General features: G+C 40.2%; 1 protein-coding gene across 1 annotated transcript in view; it reads left to right on the top strand.

Moving 5' to 3' along the window:
- Positions 1–18,762, top strand: part of Nox1 (NADPH oxidase 1) — a 56,100-nt gene that overhangs the window by 13,641 nt on the left and 23,697 nt on the right. Inside the window, exons 2-4 of the mRNA XM_031375981.1 lie at positions 9,242–9,338; positions 12,400–12,500; positions 15,534–15,629. Of these exons, the coding sequence (XP_031231841.1) occupies positions 9,311–9,338; positions 12,400–12,500; positions 15,534–15,629 (225 nt within the window). The 5' untranslated portion in view covers positions 9,242–9,310. The remainder of the gene's footprint in view (positions 1–9,241; positions 9,339–12,399; positions 12,501–15,533; positions 15,630–18,762) is intronic.

Here is an 18,762-nt window from a genome sequence, read left to right as displayed (position 1 = left end):
GCCTGGCAGTGGTGGCACACACCTTTAATCCCAGCTGATCTCTGAATTCAAGGCCAGTCTGGTCTACAGGGTGACTTCAAGAACAATCCAGGCTACACAGAGAAACTCTGTCTTGAAAAACCAAAACAACCCCCTGCCAAATCCCAGTAACAATTTGAATGAAGTATAGGAATACATGTACAGGAAAAGTAGAACCTAGTAGTTAAATAACCCTTCATGGAAAGATATTTTAAAACACAAAATTTCTGTGTCCTGACCCTGGGGTTTAAGCTTGCTCACAAACCCTTCTAGAGCATATACAGAAACTCATTCATGATCTGGGCTTATAGGTATCAAGAACTGAAGCACTGACGATGTTGCCTTACTTACAAGCTAGTAAGTAAAGCAATTGCATTTGCTCTAAGATAAAGGGGTTTATTACTTACAGCACAGCAAGTAGTAGGAGCTTCAAGGTGGTGTCTGTTGGCTAGCCAGGCTTCTCAGAGACAGAGACAGAGCAGCACAGAGAAGGGGCAAGTGGATCCCGAGCACAGGATGGTTTTGCTTCATTGCAAAGGGACACTGAGAAGGTAGTCTTTCTTCTCCCAAGGCTGTTAGCAGCAACTTAATGTAACAAGTGCCCTGATTAGGTCATGACCTTGTGTTCTTGGCATGTTCAGAAAGCGTTTCAGGTGCACACGAGATTTGTGGAGGAGTGCTTCTTTCAATAAAGGGTGTTTTGAGGCTATTGTAAGGAGAGATCTACATGAGATAGACGATTGGTGACAGAACAAACTATTATTGTAATTAAAATGGTACAATCATCATTTGGAAAACTGCTCCACCCTTACTCAATCACATGTAGGATTGCCATATGATCTATCAGTTTCCCTCCTAGGTATATGCAGGTTATTTGGTCACACTGTGAACACAGAGGGTGTGTTTACTGGAAAAACCTATTTCTAGTTGTGGTGTGGCTCAGCTTTTAGTACTCACCTTTAATCCCAAACAAGTTAGTTTGTAGAAAGAAGCACCCATATTTGTGAAGTGATGTCTAGTTGAGTGGCAGACAAAGGGACAAATCAGAGAAAGATTTAGAATAGGATCTGCCCAACTCTAACAAGAAGAGATAGGAAAGGGGAGATACTTAAGAGAGAACAGAGTTTGAAGAGAGAACAAGCTAGACACAGATAAAGACAGAATGGCTCAGAGAATGAGAAGGAACTAGAAGATTAGAGCATATTTCCAAAGTTAGTATAAGGCTAAGCAGAACAATTCAGGAGAAGGCCAGAGAGGCCAGATAGAATCCATTAGCGTGGAGAGGAGTTTGAACCAGAGCAGCTGAGTTGATCCAGCCAGCCAGAGATCAGAAAGAACAAGAAAGGGTGAACTTATTCAGCAGTGAGTCTTAGAGGCTAAAAACATTCTCGGGTCAGATTAGATTATATGAATGCTAGAAGCTTCCAGCACTAGGCCTAGGTTAGCAGACAGAAACAGTAAGCTTCAGAGATGAGAATTGGATCAGGTAAATAAAAGATACTTTTACAAGGGACCACAGATGTTCAAGCAAAAATTAGCATGTAAGTGGTCACAGCAACACTATCCATAACAACTAGAGGATGGATCCAATCAAAATATATGCATCAATGGACAAATAAGCAAAAATGGATTTATCTATTGAATAGAGCTTCTTTAGGGGAAGAAAGAGTAAGAAGCTCAGATACTTCCACTGACATTGAAAAATCTTGAAAACCTTCTGCTTAGAGAAAGAAACTAGACACAAGTGGTCGTGTATGATGATTCCAGTTACATAAACTGTCTATAATAGGCAGATCCACGGAAGCCAAAAGCAGATGCCAGAATGCTAACAATTATTGCTAAGGTCTGGGGGAGGCAGATGGAAGTGACTGCTTAATGAGTGGGTTTTTCTGACGTGGCGATGAAAGTGTTTTGGAACTGGATATGTCAATAATTGCCCAATGCTGGGGTGTGCTATATACCACTGAGCTGTATATTGAAAAAAATTAATTTTTATGTGTATATGTAAGTATTTGCATATCTGTCTGTCTCTCTCTATCTCTCTCTGTCTCTCTGTCTCTGTCTCTGTCTCTCTGTCTGTCTGTCTGTCTCTCTCTCCTCTCTCTCTATCTCTCTCTCTCTCTCTCTCTCTCTCTCTCTCTCTCTCTCTGTGTGTGTGTGTGTTGCTCTCAGAGGCTAGAAGAGGTGGCTATATGCCCTGGAACTGGAATGACTGTCATTGTCATCTGTCATAATGGTTGCTGGGAAGCAACTAGGAGTCCTCTGTAAGAACAGCAAGCACTCTTAACCATGGAGCCATCTTTCCAACCCCCAGACTGTACATTTTTAAATGGTTAAGGTGGTGGATTTTATGACATGTGCACTTCATGCTGATAAAACATCTTATTTATGTATAGACATTGCCTGCCGCCACAAGTCAATTGGTGAAGTCTGGAAGCAAAACAGGACTTAGGGTCCTGTTCTTGAGCACGGAGGAAACAGCATGCTGGGTTTCAGCTTCAATATGCCTGGGGCATTTAATCCATGCAATAATTGTGTTTCTCCTTTCCCAAACTCCAAATCTCTGGATTTCAAAGTACTTTCCTTCTATTACAAGGCCAGTTCTCTTATTTCTTCCTTTTAAAAAGTAACAATAAAAACAATTTTTAAAAAAAAATTAACAAAATAGCTGGGCAATGGTGGCACACACCTTTAATCCCAGCACTTGGGAGGCAGAGGCAGGCGGATTTCTGAGTTTGAGGCCAGCCTGGTCTACAGAGTGAGTTCCAGGACAGCCAGAGCTATACAGAGAAACCCTGTCTCGAAAAACAAAACAAAACAAAACAAAAACAAAAACAAAAAAAATCAACAAAATGTAGCAAGATTCAAATCATATTCTCGTTTTCCAATCGTATACCCTCAGTAAAGGAGGATAAATATTTGCTTTTCATTTGCGGACTGCTTTTTCCTTTGTGTGAGCTGAGTGCTTCTAAAGTTAGACAGGGCAATGATCTTTCAAAAGTGGTGCACTTCCTTATTTAAAAGGCTACTCATTTACATCCTGCTGTATATGTGAGAAGAGGCTTCCGAATCATTTACCTCATGTATAAAGGGTGTGTGTGCATTGTCAGCCTTCTCTGTAAACTTGCAGCTATACCTTCAGTCCCAGACAAAGCAGGAAACTTTCATGCACATAAATGTGGTGGCAGAATAGTCCTTTCTTACTACCCAGGCTTGCTTTCCTGTCACCCCCTTAACAAGTCTTAGCAGTCATTGATGCAACCTATTTTTATCATCTCACAGTTCTGGATGCCAGACATCTGTAGAGTAAAATAAAAGTCTCTGTAGGCTGTGTTCTTTTCTGGGGGGCTCTCACGTATGGCCAACTCATGGACTCGATGAACCCCAGGACAACTATGCACATGATGGCACAACACAAAATTGGAAACATATTTAAAACATAATGATTTTTTTTGTTGTTATTTCTTTGGTAACTTAATTGTGTGATCCTTGAGCATGAACTCTGTAGATGATAGTGCCTTGTGGCAATGTCAAAACGTTGGGCATTCCTGCTAGGAAAAAATTTCCTTCTTTTCCATTTTTGAGAGGTGGCTTTTTTCCCCTCTTTGGCTTCTGGCTTCCCTTCCCAGTTTTTAAAGTCAGCAATAACAGGGTGTATTCTCATATCCCAGAGTTCTGACCTGTTCTACTCCCATCTTACCTTTTTCTGTCTTCTTGTGCTTGCTCAGGCCATCGATCTAATCCACAGTCATCACTTTATTTTAAAGTCAGATGATTAGTCTATCTTAAGTCCACCTACAACACTCATTCTTTTTTTGTCTTCGGAGGCTTATAGGCTTACAGGCTCCAGAGCTTACTTAAGATGGATTCATGTTCTGAGGGAGAGGGAGGCATACTCCTGCCTAGGATACCACTACTTTAAAATGTTGATTGACCATGAACAACTGTAGAGAGCTTTATGTTCAGATATAAGGAGTGATCTGCAAGAGACAGGAAGTATTAGAAATGAGTAAGTAACAGTGGAAGTTTTCATAGATGCAGAAGATGTAAAAAGGGAAGAGGAACTTTTGGTAGGAAAAATCCTAAGAGGATGTCACATGATCACTGAAGCAATCAGAGAAGGCTTCCTAGAGGATAAGGAACAGGGTCAATGTTTGGAGTTATTTTTGGAGAGAGGGTTCTGTGTCTTGAACCCAGGACCTTGTGCCTAATTCTAACCCACTAAGCTATATCCCCAACTGTTAGTCTTAAAGAAACAGTATAAGATGAGGATAATATACATATGTATATAATAATATGTATGTATATATTATATGTTTGTAAATATATAATATATTATATATAAGTAAATATATGATCACATCATTAAGTTAAAACATAATCACATCATTCTTATTTCTGAGCTGAGAAAATCTTACACAGTTTTTGAATGTGGGGCCTCATGTATCCTAGGATGACCTTGAGCTCACTATTATGCAGCTGAGATTGACACTGAATCTGTGATCCTCTTGTCTATATCTTTTGAGTGCTGGGACTGAAGATGTGCTCCACCATGCATGGTTTGTGCGGTAATCCAAGGACCTTGAATATGGAAGCCAAGGCCTGCAGTATGCTGGGTGAGTACTCTTCTCCATCAACTGAGATAAAACTATCTAGAAGGATAAGGTTTACTGTGCTACAGAAAAAGAAGCTAAGGCCTGTAGAAATTAGACTTTTTTGAAGGCTTCTGAGAGTCAAATTTAGATTTATCACATCAGTTTGATCTTTAGTTTGATGAGGTTTTAATCTGTTTATACATGATGAAGAGAACTGATTTCAAATAATTCCAAATCCATCATGCACTTTTATTTTTCTGGGCTGAGTCATTTTTTTCTCACTGTGACCAAGGATCTATATGACATCTGCCCAGGATCTTCTAGCTTCCATAGTCTCTGGTGAGATGTCTGGTGTAATTTTGATAGGCCTGCCTTTATAGGTTACTTGACCTTTTTCCCTTACTGCTTTTAAAATTCTTTCTTTGTTTAGTGCATTTGGGGTTTTGACTATTATATGACAGGAGGAATTTCTTTTCTGGTCCAGTCTATTTGAGTTCTGTAGGCTTCTTATATGTTCATGGGCACCTCTTTCTTTAGGTTAAGGAAGCTGACAGGGGTGGAGAGGTGGGGGGGGCATCTCGGGGAAGAGACAGAGACCTGGGATAAGGGAGGGGCCCAAGAAACAATGGGGATGACCTTAGCTGTAACTCACAGAATTGGGGATGTGGAACCTGAAGAGGCTACTTCCTATCGCCAAGTAGGAACCTCAGTGGAGTGATAGAGACACCAACAAAACTTTCAACTCAAAATTTATCCTGTCTACAAGAAATGTAGGGACAAGGGGATGGAGCAGAGGTTATTGATATTTTTTAGACCGGTAGTGCTTGATTTTACCTTAGATCGCTGGACTATCTAGGCTCTTGTTCTTGGTTATCATGTAAGGGCTGGGTGTGGGTTCCTTCTTGTGGAGTGGGCATTATGTCATCAAATCAGACATTGGTTGGCTACTACCACACATTTTGTGCCACCATTGCCCTAGTATATTTTGCCAGCAGGACAGATTGTAAATCAAGAGTTTTGTGCTGGAGACATGATTGAGGGGATTGCATCTGGGGGAACACAGAAAAAGGAGAAAGTCTGCAGGCAGCCCTACCTGACCTTTTGGCAGGCATGGCCATCATATTCTTTTAAAGGTTCTTGAAAGGGTCCTGTGTCCGTGTGTGTGTGTGTGTGTGTGTGTGTGTGTGTGTGTGTGTGAACACCACCTGTTACACAGTAATTCCTGGGGATGTACAAGAACTGTAACTTTAGGGCAAGTGATGAATGAGGCAGGAAATTAGGAAAAAGAACTGTCAAGTAGCCTTAGGCAGGCAGTGGTGGTGATCCCCTTTAATCCCAGCAGTTGGGAGACAGAGGCAAGCAGATCTTTGAGTTTGAGACCAACCTGATCAACAGAGCCAGTTTCAGGACAGCCAGGACTACATAGAGAAGCCTTCTCTTGGAAACAAAACAAAACATCATCAACAACAAAACAGTTCAGTTATGAAAGGGGTGATAGTGTATAAGAATCTACTCACTAGCCACTGATGCCACTGAAGTACTCTGGAAGTCTCCAGGAAGCAATTGAGTTCAAATTTAATCAATGTCAATAATCTATAAACCTGGGAAATGCAAACATTAAGATGATAGGTGAAAGAATACAGGGTGGGGGAGACTGTTAGAATATTTGGAGTTGATGGAAGGAAAGCAATTTCTAGTGAGTTTGTGGAAATGGACTTTTTGGTTAAAAAAAAAAAGAAGTGTGTCTTTCATTGTTTATGGAAGAGGCATGGCTATTGCAGTTGAATAAGCTGCTATAATTTTCTTGCTAAATGATCTTTCTGCAGTAATTCCCCACTCAGATCATTCAGTTATCTTATCCTAGTTCAGGTCATTGGGAATTGGCATATCAACTGACTTAGTAGTGGGAATGGAAGCCCCATACCCTTAGATGCAAAGGTCCACTTAGCACAGCATAATACTTTAGGAAATAAATATAAATGAATATATAGTAAAGGCTATGATAAATCACACATTCAAGGTTAGAGGATATTTGAAACATATTTAGTTCACACTCCATCCAGTGCTGATATTTTTACACAGGTCATTGGCAAGGAAATGTCTGGTTTTCATTGGGTATCTCAAGTAAGAATGAACCACTACACTACCTCTTTATTTCTTTGAATATAAAGAGTGAGAAAAATTAGCTTTGTATTAAAACAAAATATGCTACTGTGGAGTCTTCACTCTCAGGTCATCTCCTTATGTCCACACACAGGAGTGAATTATATACATATACTCCTATCCGTGACAAATCTCTTTTCAAAGATACATTTCCTGAAATACTTGTCCCCTCCTAATACAGGATGTCTCAAATTCTGGTCACCCTCCTACACACAGGCTCAGGCTTCCTCTTTTAAGATGTGGTCTCCAGCTTCTCTAATGTTCTGTGCAACCTCCAACAGTAAGTCATTTTGTGGTGAGTCATAGAAGCACCACTCCACTCCAGCTTCCCTCTGTGCATGCTTCCTTCCACACTGAATGAACCTGAAGTGGCCATGAGTGGATCTGGGATACAGCTACACTGATATGGCTATAGGGAGACTCGATCTGTGATGTATTTATCTTTGGTTTAGGGCAACATGAATTGTGTGTGTATAATGAACTGGCTTCTAGATGCCCTAGTGGAGGAATTGTTTCCATAAATACTCTTAACACCTGCTGTTCCAATTTCACTCTGTATTACATAACACGAAGGTGCAGGTGTGTTACCCAGATAGTGAAAATGTTACTTTATGGGTTTTGTAGTGCAGAAGAGATTTTCAGCTTTTAAAAATAAATATAAAGTGTGCTGTGTGTTGAGCTATATTCTTATAATGAGTAAAACTTTTATGGTATAAAATTATACATTAACAAAGCCGTTAAAAACAAGCTATTGTTTCTTCTTTTAAATTGTCTTTTGTGCATAATGTAAAATAAGACAAGTATATGTATCTGGGTATCTATGAAAGTCACACCAAAAATACTACCTAAAAGTCAATTGAATGGGGGCTGGTGAGATGGCTCAGTGGGTAAGAGCACTGACTGTTGTTCTGAAGGTCCTGAGTTCAAATCCTACAACCCCATATTGGCTTGCAACCACCTGTGATGAGATCTGACGGCCTCTTCTGGTGTGTCTGAAGACAGCTACAGTGTACTTATTTATAAAAATAAATAAATCTTTGGGCCTGAGCCAGTGGGCTCTACCGGAGCAAGCAGGGCAAACAAGAGCAAGCAGGGACTGGAGCAAGCAGGGCTGACCAGAGAGAGCAGAGGTCCTAAAAGTCAATTCCCAACAACCAGATGAAGGCTCACAGCTATCTGTACAGCTACAGTGTGTACTCATATACATAAAATAAATAAATAAATCCTTTAAAAAAAAGTCAATTGAATGAATCCCCCTTTGCAATTTTTAAATCATACAATCAGACATAAAAATTCCCTTTGTTCAACATTTTAGTGGGGGGAATCTAATTAAATTTATTTGTTAGCAAACCTAAATGTAGAAATCCCATTAGATTTTAGAGGTGATGGCTGGAGAGATGGCTCACTGGCTTAGAGTACTTGTTGCTGCTATATCGGGCCAGGTGCTCACATCTATAACTCCAATCCCAGGAAATCTGAAATAATTTTCTTACCTTCATGGGCACCAGGCACAGATGTGGTGCCCAGATACACATGCAGGCAAAGCACTTTTATACATGAAATAAAAATAAAATGTTTTATATGCAAATTGAGTAATGCTGTTGAATATAACATTCAAAATGTAAAAAACCCAGGTCTTTATGTAATGGCTATAATTTAAACATTTATACTCCCATGAAAATGCAAGGTACTTAGAAATAAAATTTATGTAAAAATTCAAAATTCCAAGGATAGCCACACTTTTGAACACCAAAGTATGAAAACTTGCCCTATCAGATAAGATTTACAAAACCATAGCAATTAAGACAATTGCAAGAGAGAACTGAATAGAGAGATCAAGAACAAAGTCACATGTGATAGACATTTAATACATACCATAATTAACACTTCATAGCAGTAAAGAAAGAAAACATTTCAAAATGATCTTGGAATATTTAGTTTTACACGTAGAAAAATAATACATCAAAAATTTTCTTTACACAATACGTAAAAATGCAACAGCAGCAATCAACACACTCTAATAAAAGAACAAGAATTATGCCAATCATAAAAGCTACAGGTTGCCAAATTAAGAACAAAATGCCAGATGTGGGATACCTCCCCTCAAGCTTTTGCCCCAAAGACCCTCCCCCAAAGCAATACGGGTTACTGCCATTGATTTTGATTGCCCACCATAACTTGATGGTAGGACTTGCTGAAGACAGCATACACTTTTGTCACAGGATATGAAAACATCTAGGGGGTATTGACTGGGAAGCTTTCTCCTTACTGGCTAGCTTTCACAGTACCAGCGAGTGTGATGCAGCTTGCTGGGGATGAGGGATGCAGATGCTGATGCTGTTAACAGTCTTATCCCGCTGTGAAGCTAGCAGAGCTACAATAACAGCTGGAAAGGCAAGACAATGTGCACAGGTACAAAAGTAACAACATGTTTAATAACTAACTACTTTCTGATTGGATTTAAGGCCCGCTTCCCCTACCTCATTCTGTCAGGAGGAAACACATGGTGTACTGTAAATCTGCCCCAAGGACCCATGGCTGGGGAGCTCAGAGGGTCAAGGGGTGAGCCTACTACTATTATTTTGCTAAATGGATATGGCATCAAACTGTTCTCTACATTTGTATCTCTGCGTCCATAGGATTACTGCAGCTCTCAGACCTGTGTAGTGGATGGCAGTTAACAGTGAAACTTCCAGCTGATCAAAGTGCAGAGAGTAAGAGGCCTGTGGAGTGCTCAGCCATAAATGGGACACTGCGATGACCTTTGCCCTTGAGGCTAAGGAACTGTTGGGGTGGGGAGATTGTAAGAGCAAGGCATCAGAGTAGATTGGGTAGCCACAAGTCTATGGAGCACTCACTGGACTGGTGGGCTATAGAAGTAAAGAAAGAGGACATGAAATTTGGGTGATGGAGATAGATCTGGGAAAAGTTCAGGGGAGGAATAGAGGGTGAATATGATTAAAAAATACCTTGAATCATGTATGAGGGTCTTAAAGAATTAATGCAAACATTAATTTAAAAAACTCAATGAGAGTGCTCAGCTGATAAGGGTGACCACTGTCATGCCTGATGACCAGAGTTGAATCCCGAAGTCCAGTGAGAGAACTCACAATCTCAAACTGTCCTCTGACCCTTTATACAAGAATGGTGGCATATGGAACAATTAAAAAAATCCAAGTAGAGCCAAAACATAATTGTAACAGGCAAAACCATAATGTTTTAGGGGAGAGAGAGAGAGAGAGAGAGAGAGAGAGAGAGAGAGAGAGAGAGAGAGAGAGAGAGGAGAATCCTGACATCTGTGTAATAATGGGTTACTAAAGCAAGTCACAAAATATAAAAGTCGTAAAGGAAAAATAAAGAATTAAACTTAAGAATTTATATTTATTAAAAAAACACTAGTAGAATACAAAGATGGGGTTGGGAAAATGGCTAAGTAGGTAAAGCATTTGCTGTATAGGCATGAGGACCTGACTCCAGATCTCCATTGCATAAAAGCCCAGTGTGGAGGGTTCTCTGCAATCTCAGAGCCTGGGTTACTGAGATAGTTGGATCTCTGGGCTTGGGGCTGACTGGCCATTCACTCCAGCCAAATACAAGCTCCAAGTCACTGAGTGAGACATGTCTCAAATAGATAGATGATAGATAGATAGATAGGTAGATAGATAGATAGATAGATAGATAGATAGATAGATAGATAGATAGATAGACAGACAGATAGATAAACTGGAGAGTGATAGGAAGACACTTGACATTGACCTCTGGTCTCTTCCACTTACATGGGCACTTACACTTACATGCATTTATCACTCATTGAAACAACAGAAAATGAAAGCTGCAACTACAATTAATAAACAAACTCAAAAATTGTATAAGCAAGGGGAAAGAAGTCAATATGAATATAAATTTTAAAAAATCTACAAACTAGATTTTATCCAAATTATCCTTATCCAAAGTTAAAATAGACATATTAACAGTCGAGTTAAATGATGCTGAATTTAGTTACCTGAAAAGTTCACATGGAGGAAGTGAACTCTTCTGTAAGATCATTGGGGCAGCCAGTTTAGGCAGAATGCTTTAGAACAGATGGGCCATACATGAAAAGCATTTGCAAATCTCAGGATCCAGGAATTCCACTCCTGAGTGTCAACTTTAAACAAAATGTGGCATATATGTGGCACTCCATTAATCTTCTCTCATCATTACTCCATTAACTGTATAAGGAACAAATGAGTCTATACAATGTAACTGAATTGCCAACAATGTTGTGTGATTCTATGAAGAAAAGGTTCAGAGAGCAAAGCCCGGGAGCAGGCAACAAGTACACACACTCACACACACACACACACACACACACACACACACACACACACACACACACACACACACACACACACACACACAGACACACACACACACACACACACACACACACACACACAAACACAGCTACATTTCTTTCATAAAACTTCAAAATCCACAAGACAAAGAATCAGACTAAAAATAACTGAAGAGTTTGTTAGCTCTGCACCTATGGTTATAAAAAAAAAACTGAAGCAAAGGGAAATATTGACTCAAAGTTCAGGTTGCATGTAGTGAAGGAGAGAAAAGAGACACAATTAAAGAGGAACTTCAAGATACTGCAAACAATTGTTCTATTTTCTTTTAAACAAGGAAGTCAGAAATTAGATATTAACTCCTTATAATTATTCTGTAATTTACACAGATATGCTCTACGTAGTCTTGTGTGTATACTCACCTTCCTACTTTTGAAAGCTCCACCTTTTGAAAAAGAATAAGGCAAATGTTTCTTATTCGATCTATCCTTCTAGCCACTGAAGCTCTCCTTAACACACATAGCTCATCAGTCTGGGGTCATGCTGCAGGGAAACTGGTCTAGTGAAATTTCCGAGTTAGCTGAACTACGGTCTAGATAGACAGCGCTGCTAGGCAGTGTTTGGTTCCAAAAACCTTCCTTGCTCTGGGGATGTAACTCAGTTTCCTAGAGTACTTGGCTAATGTGGAAGAAGTCCTGGTTTTGACCCAAATATTGCATAAAGTAGATGTGGGGATGCACTCCTATAATCCCAGGAGGCAAGAAAATCAGAAGCCCAAAGTCATCCTCAGCTATATAGCATGATTAAGGCCAGCTTGGCTACATGAGACCTTGTTTCACAATAAATTAAGTAAAAAAAATTTTTTTAAATTTAAAAATTAGAAACTTCCTTAAAACACATGCTTCCCTCTCTACTTCTCTCGGAGTTGATCTGTGTATAATCTCAGCCTAATTATGTTTCTCAGCCTAATTATGTATCTTGTGAAAAATTTAAATAAACTTCTTATCAAGGAAAGTGGTCCTCTATGAAATCACATTGTTAAGTTCATCAGAGAGACTATTTTGATACAAGAAGACTAATATTTCCTGAAAGGATGAAAAACCTCAGCAGGGAAAACCCCTGTGGTTGTTATAGGCAGGGCTTGTCTACCTAAGCTGATAAAACAGTTCCTTTTAGAGGAGGAAGGCAGAATACACTTACTCATTTTTGGAAACTTTCTGAGTAGGTGTGCATTTGGGTGTCATAAAGAGTCGTATACCTTGAGCTAGACAGAAGTTTCTCTCCTGAAGGACCTCTCCAGAGAATCCAGATTGCTCCTAGGGAGGCTCCAAACCTCCCTTTGACAATGGGAAACTGGCTGGTTAACCACTGGCTCTCAGTTTTGTTTCTGGTAAGTGGTATTTCATTTCCTATTAATTAGGGATGCTAGCCGAGTAAGAAGACATTATGGTTGTAAATATTTGTGAAGTTATTCAAATGAGAAAGTATCTATAGCAATTATTTGCCTTATTGAAACCAGTTAACATGTAGAAAAAGCCAACTCTAGGCCAGATGAGAGAACAAAGCCAAGTGATGTGCAGTTGGTGAGGTTGCCAAATGATGGAGGAGTTGCAGTTGAAATTTGTTTTCCTTTTATCTCTTTTCTCTTCTATTGACATGAAGCCTTTATTCCTATCTTCCCTATAATGCTGACATCAAGATTCTCTCCTAGAATTTTATTTCCTTCCTGGGGGCCTGCCTTTCTTCCTTTTCTTCCTTCCTTCCTTCCTTCCTTCCTTCCTGCCTGCCTTCCTTCCTTCCTTTCTGCCTTCCTTCCTTCCTTTTTTTTTTTGTATCACTTTTCTTGAGTCCTGTAAGACTTTTCAGGTAATACAGGTAAAATGAATGCAGTGCCCTTAGAGGGATTTTATTTAATATTTAATGAAAAGCCAAGAGCTTGTTTTAATCACGCTATCCCATGATTTATATTTTTAATACTCACTACCCCGTGCTTAGTTCCTTCTGCACTATAACAGGAGAGATCATTAGCTAAGGAGACATTCGTTTTGGCTGGAGAAATTCATCACTTACAGGGATGAGTCATATTTAACTCTCTGGCTTCTAGTTTCCACCCTTTCTCCTGCAGCCCTGCTGGCAGGCTCAACTTCTTGCTATTTCTGGCATGTACTCCTATGTACTATTTTTAAATAATGAATAAATGACTCAAAAATATTTTTACTCTTCTTTCTTCCCAGGTCTTGCACTTCACCTTCTTTTCCAACCACAGTGGCTCCTAGATGTGTTGTATTTCACTTACCTTGCCTATAGGTGGTCATGGACCAATGCAGATTTTTGTGTTCCTGAGTCCATTTCACCTCCAGAAAGATTCTGATTCCCCCAAATGAACTTTTCTGTTCACCAAATCCACTCCCCTCCCATTTGAATTGTTAGAAAATTTCACATAAGAATATTATATGTACATCAGTCCCCTCTCTTCCCTCCAACTCCTCCCATACACCCCTCACTCCAAATATCTGTGCCTTTCAATGTTCTTTTTTCTACTGTCTCTAAAATACATCAACTCTGAAAAAGGATTCTGGACAAAGGAGGCAGGAAGGAATTGATCGAATGTGGCACCTATTGTCCCAGGTACTTGAAAGGCTGCACTGGAAGGATAGTCTAAGCATAGGAGTTCAAGACTAGCTTGGGCAAAACCAGCTGAAATGAGACCCCCATCTCTCTCACACACAAGAGAACAGAAGGAAAGAAGGAGGGATGGAAGGACAAAAGACACACAAAAAAAGAAGGAAGGGAGAGAGGGAGGGAGGAAAGGAGGGAGGGAGAGAGAGTGTGAGAGCGAAAGCTATTTTGGTAATAATGAAACTTCAGCTCTGAAATTAGCATTTATTAAGCTCCTACTATACACAAAGCACAATATTCCTTACTTCACATGCATTAGTTCTTGCAAGCCCCACAACTGCAATGAGGTAGATATCTCAATTTACAGGTGAAAGAATTGATCCAATAATTTTTTTAAAGATGTATTTATTTATTTTATGTATATGAGTACACTGTAGCTGAACAGATGGTTGTGAGCGTTCATGTGGTTGTTGGGAATTTCCCTGTCCGCTCCTGCCCAAAGATTTATTATTAGTAGTAGGTACAGTGTAGCTGCCTTCAGACTCACCAGAAGAGGGCATCAGATCTCATTATGGGTGGTTGTGAGCCACCATGTGGTTGCTGGGATCCAAACTCAGGACAGTCAGAAGAGCAGTCAGTGCTTCTACCAGCTGAGCCATCTCACCAGTCTGATCCAATAAATTTAAATGTCTAAGATTACAGAGCTACTAAATGGTGGCACCAGAATTTGAGCCTCAGGTGTTTGACTCCAATGTTACACTTAAAACCACCTTACCCTATCTACTGCTATGGGTCTATGATTGGTTTGTAGCTAGGTCATTTGAGTGGGCCTTGTCCCAGGCTACGGCCCTTTACCTGTTGATGAAATTACTCCTAGGGATTTGGGGTAAGGGTTGTATCAAAAGGCATATCCCTATGCTACAGAGATCTTCTCAGTTGCAGAGGAGCACCTCCAAACTTGAGGTAAGACTTAGTTGTTTCATCTCCATGGCAACACATAATGGGTTCCAAATTGTCCTCTTAGTCAATGTGCAGAAGTTTGGACAGACACACACAGTCTTCACAGCTCAAGCAAGTCCAAAACAATAGGTTAATTTGCAAAAAAAAAAAAAAAAAAAAAAAAGTCTTACAACCTATAAGCAGGAAAATATATTGTCAGGGTGTAATTAAAGAGGCAGGCTTATCTGGGAATGGTTCAGTCGTTTCTTTCCAGTGGGCATTGTTTTAAAGATGCTAAGTTTATTCTTGGTTTATTCAGAAGTTCACATGTTTACTTAGTGCCATCTTTTAGGTGCAGTTGTTTGAAAGCTCCAGTCTATCTGGGAACTGGCAAATGTTTCCAACGAAAGCCAGCTGTGTATTTTAGGCTTTTGCAAGCTATTTGGTCTCAGCTTCACCACAGCAAGATGAAAAACATCCCTAAACAATATGGACCAGAGCAGACATTCCACTCGCACTTTATATATCTGAGTTCCATATCATTTTTATGTCACTATGCACTATTCTCTTGATGCTTTCAATCAGTTAAAGGGAAACAAAAATACAGACAGAGTTTTCAGGACATGTAAATCTGGTGATGAGCCAGATGTCAGCCATGGGCCGTAACTTGGTGATCTTGCTCATCAGCATCTAATGCATGTCTCAGACTGTTTGCTCTGAAAACAGGTTAGATACTGGGAGGAATATAGTAATTTAAAATGAAAATAGACTAACACAAAGTGCTCAAGATGCATGTATCATTTCCTATCTCTTTCGTACACCTTTCCCAATTCCTCCCATATTCCCTGTTTGTTTCTTCTTCTAGGTTTCTTGGCTGGGGCTGAACATTTTTCTGTTTGTGTATGCCTTCCTGAATTATGAGAAGTCTGACAAGTACTATTACACGAGAGAAATTCTTGGGGTGAGTATTGTGCTGTGATGTGGAGAATTTCTATGTTTTTTTTTTCTTCTTTTTGAGATGTAGTCTTACAATGTGGACCACGATGGCCTAGCTCTTATAATTCTCAGGCCTCTGCCTTCCAAACACCTGAGATTATAGCCATGTGCCACCAGGCCTAGCTACTGTTTTCTTTTGCTGTTGATGTTGCTTGTTATAATCCTCCATTTGTGCTCCTTCCTGACCCTCTGTTTTAATTTCTTCTGGGGCTAGGTTTACCAGGAGGAAAATACAGGATGCTCACTGAAATTTGAATTTCAGATGAAAGATGAATCATATTTGATAGATATACACTCCAATTATATACAGAAGTATACAAAAATATTCATGTTCTAATGTTCATGCAAAGGTTTATTATTATTATTATTATTTTTTCTTTTGAGGCAGGGTCTCATCTGCCTCTTGGCCTCCAGAAAGCTGGAATTAAAGATGTGTAACACCATGCCTGGCTTCATATGAGGTTATAATTTAAGTGAACAGGCGGTCTTTTTATTTGCTACATCTGACAATGGGTACACTCCTCAGGCCCAACAAAGAAAACATGAACTAAGCAAAACTAATAGGTAGTGATTCACAGCTGGCTTTGTAAAGCTCAGGAGATTGATCCTACAGGGTGCCAGATGGCTAACTAGACAGAGTTCCTGCCTCTGCTTCCACTTTGGCCAGAGCAGCTGTCCCCTGTCAAATGGTCTCCTGCTTGAGATTTTTTTGTTTGTTTGTTTTTCGAGACAGCGCTTCTCTGTGTAGCCCTGGCTGTCCTGGAACTCACTCTGTAGACCAGGCTGGCCTCGAACTCAGAAATCTGCCTGTCTCTGCCTCCAAGTGCTGGGATTAAAGGCGTGCACCACCACCGCCCGGCCCTGCTTGGGATTTTAAGGGAGAGTTTGCTGAGGTATAGATATGTATGATAGAACACTTGCCTGGTATGCTCAAGTCTTGGGTTCAATCCCCAGCACTGCAAAATAACGTTTTGAAAATAGTAAGGAATGAATAGACAAAAAAAGAAAAGAAAAGAAAAAGAGGATTAGAAAGGAAAACTTGGTTTGGGCTTATGAGATGCATTGGCCGGTAAAGGAAATTGCCACTAAGCCTGATTACCTGACTTTCATACGTGGGATTCACATGTAGAAGAACTGACTCCTGCAAGTTGTCCCCCGATTTACACACACACACACACACACACACACACACACACACACACACACACACAGACACACACCCCACCCTTTTCTTGCATTATTAAATTCCTGGATCAATACTTTCACTGTAATGTGAGGCACTGTGATGGTTTGAATATGCTTGGCCCAGGAAGTGGAACTATTAGAAGTTGTGGCCTTGGTGGAGTAGGTGTGTCACTGTAGGTATGTGCTTTGAGACCTTCATCCTAGCTGCCTGGAAGTCAGTATTGTGCTAGCAGCCTTCAGATGAAGATGTAGAACTCTCAGCTCCTCCTGCACCATGCCTGCCTGGATGCTGCCATGCTCCTGCCTTGATGATAATGGACTGAACCTCTGAACCTGTAGGCCAGCCTCCATTAAATGTTGTCCTTTATAAGAGTTACCTTGGTCATGTTGTGTGTTCACAGCAGTAAAACCCTAACCAAGACAGGCATCTACCTCATAGCAGTTTTGTGGGGCTTGCAAGAACTAATGCATGTGAAATAATACAATGCTTCGTGTATAGTACAAGCTTAAATAAGTGCAAACTACAGAAATGAAGTTCCAAACTAACTTGTTCTTCTTTTGTTGTTGCTGTTGTTTGTTAAAATCTTCCACTTCTTTTGCAAGTGGTTATCAACTGGACACAGCTTCTGGTTTAGGGATGGGGACACGCGTCCGCTTCTCCTTTCAGCTCTTGGACTTCATCTGACGCAGATCTGTGCAGGCAACTAAATGTAATTAAAAAATTAAAAGAAAATGTAGAAAGCACAGTGGTGGTATACTGCCTTCCTGTGAAATAGATGGATACCTAGGATGGAAGGGAAGCTGGATGCTGCTGTAGAACTCAAGGCCTACAGAAAAGTTGGGTTATCTCAGGGTACGGACAGAAACGAGAAGGTTGGAAAGGTGGTAAGTCAAGTACAGAAAAGGGGGGCAGAGTTAGCGGACCATCCATGTGTGGAGGTGGCTGGGAGGAACCCAGGAAGTGAGGCAGTTGCTTTCCAGAGTGGAGCACCTACCGGGGCACGAACTAGGACAGCTTGCTTTCCACTTCTCTGTAGCATGGTTGCGACCCTTTCATCTTGATGGAGCTTCACATCAGTAGCTTTCCACAAAGACTCACACCATGTTCATATTGAGAGGCAGCTCTCCTTTAAAAAAATTTTTTTTTGTCATTACAATCAAAGGACACATGTTGGGATCACAATGAATTTGAACGTTCTGGTTATTGCTTCTTTCACCCTGCTGTTTCCTACATGAAAAGCTCATTCTCCTTCCCCCTTTAGAAACTAAAGTACCAAAGGAAGTGCTAATTTGTCTTAAAATAGCCTTATATTAATAGAATGATGCAATAAGTATGACTAGTTATTAAGAACATTCTTCATGAGCAAGAAGTCAGCTGCAGAGAAATGAATCATCCCGATATCCTGTGGCTGTTTTGATTTTTAAAGCCCTATTTAAAAATGAATTATAGACATAGAGAACCACATAGGAATCTCATAAAAACACTAAACTGGGAGCCATAATATATATGCAAAGGACCTGTAGGGTAATGTATATATATATACATATATGTAACATATATACATAAATTAAAAATTAAAATGAGATCTTTTTTAAAGAACAACAAAAAAAGCTCTGACAGGACATTATGAGACAAGGAACCTCCAAAGAAGCCACTGAGTTCCTCTTTTGCTGGGCATGGGGCCTACTACTCACTACTCCCTAGTGAGACTCACTTGGAGGAAACAATTTTCATTTGCAAGTGGTTATCAATGGGAGATAACTCCAGGATTAGGGATGGAGATATGTGTCCACTTCTCCTTTCAGCTCTGTTTGGTACAGGCTCTTGTTCATGCTGCCCCAGTCTCTGTGAGTTTAAATGTGCAATAAACCTGCTGCAGCAGAGGTCCTTGTTTCCTTGGTGTCCTCTGTCC

The sequence above is a fragment of the Mastomys coucha genome, chromosome X, assembly GCF_008632895.1.
Source record: "Mastomys coucha isolate ucsf_1 chromosome X, UCSF_Mcou_1, whole genome shotgun sequence".
Taxonomy (NCBI): Eukaryota; Metazoa; Chordata; class Mammalia; order Rodentia; family Muridae; genus Mastomys; species Mastomys coucha.
The sequence above is the reverse complement of the archived record's forward strand: the minus strand, read 5'-3'. Positions and strand labels throughout refer to the sequence as shown.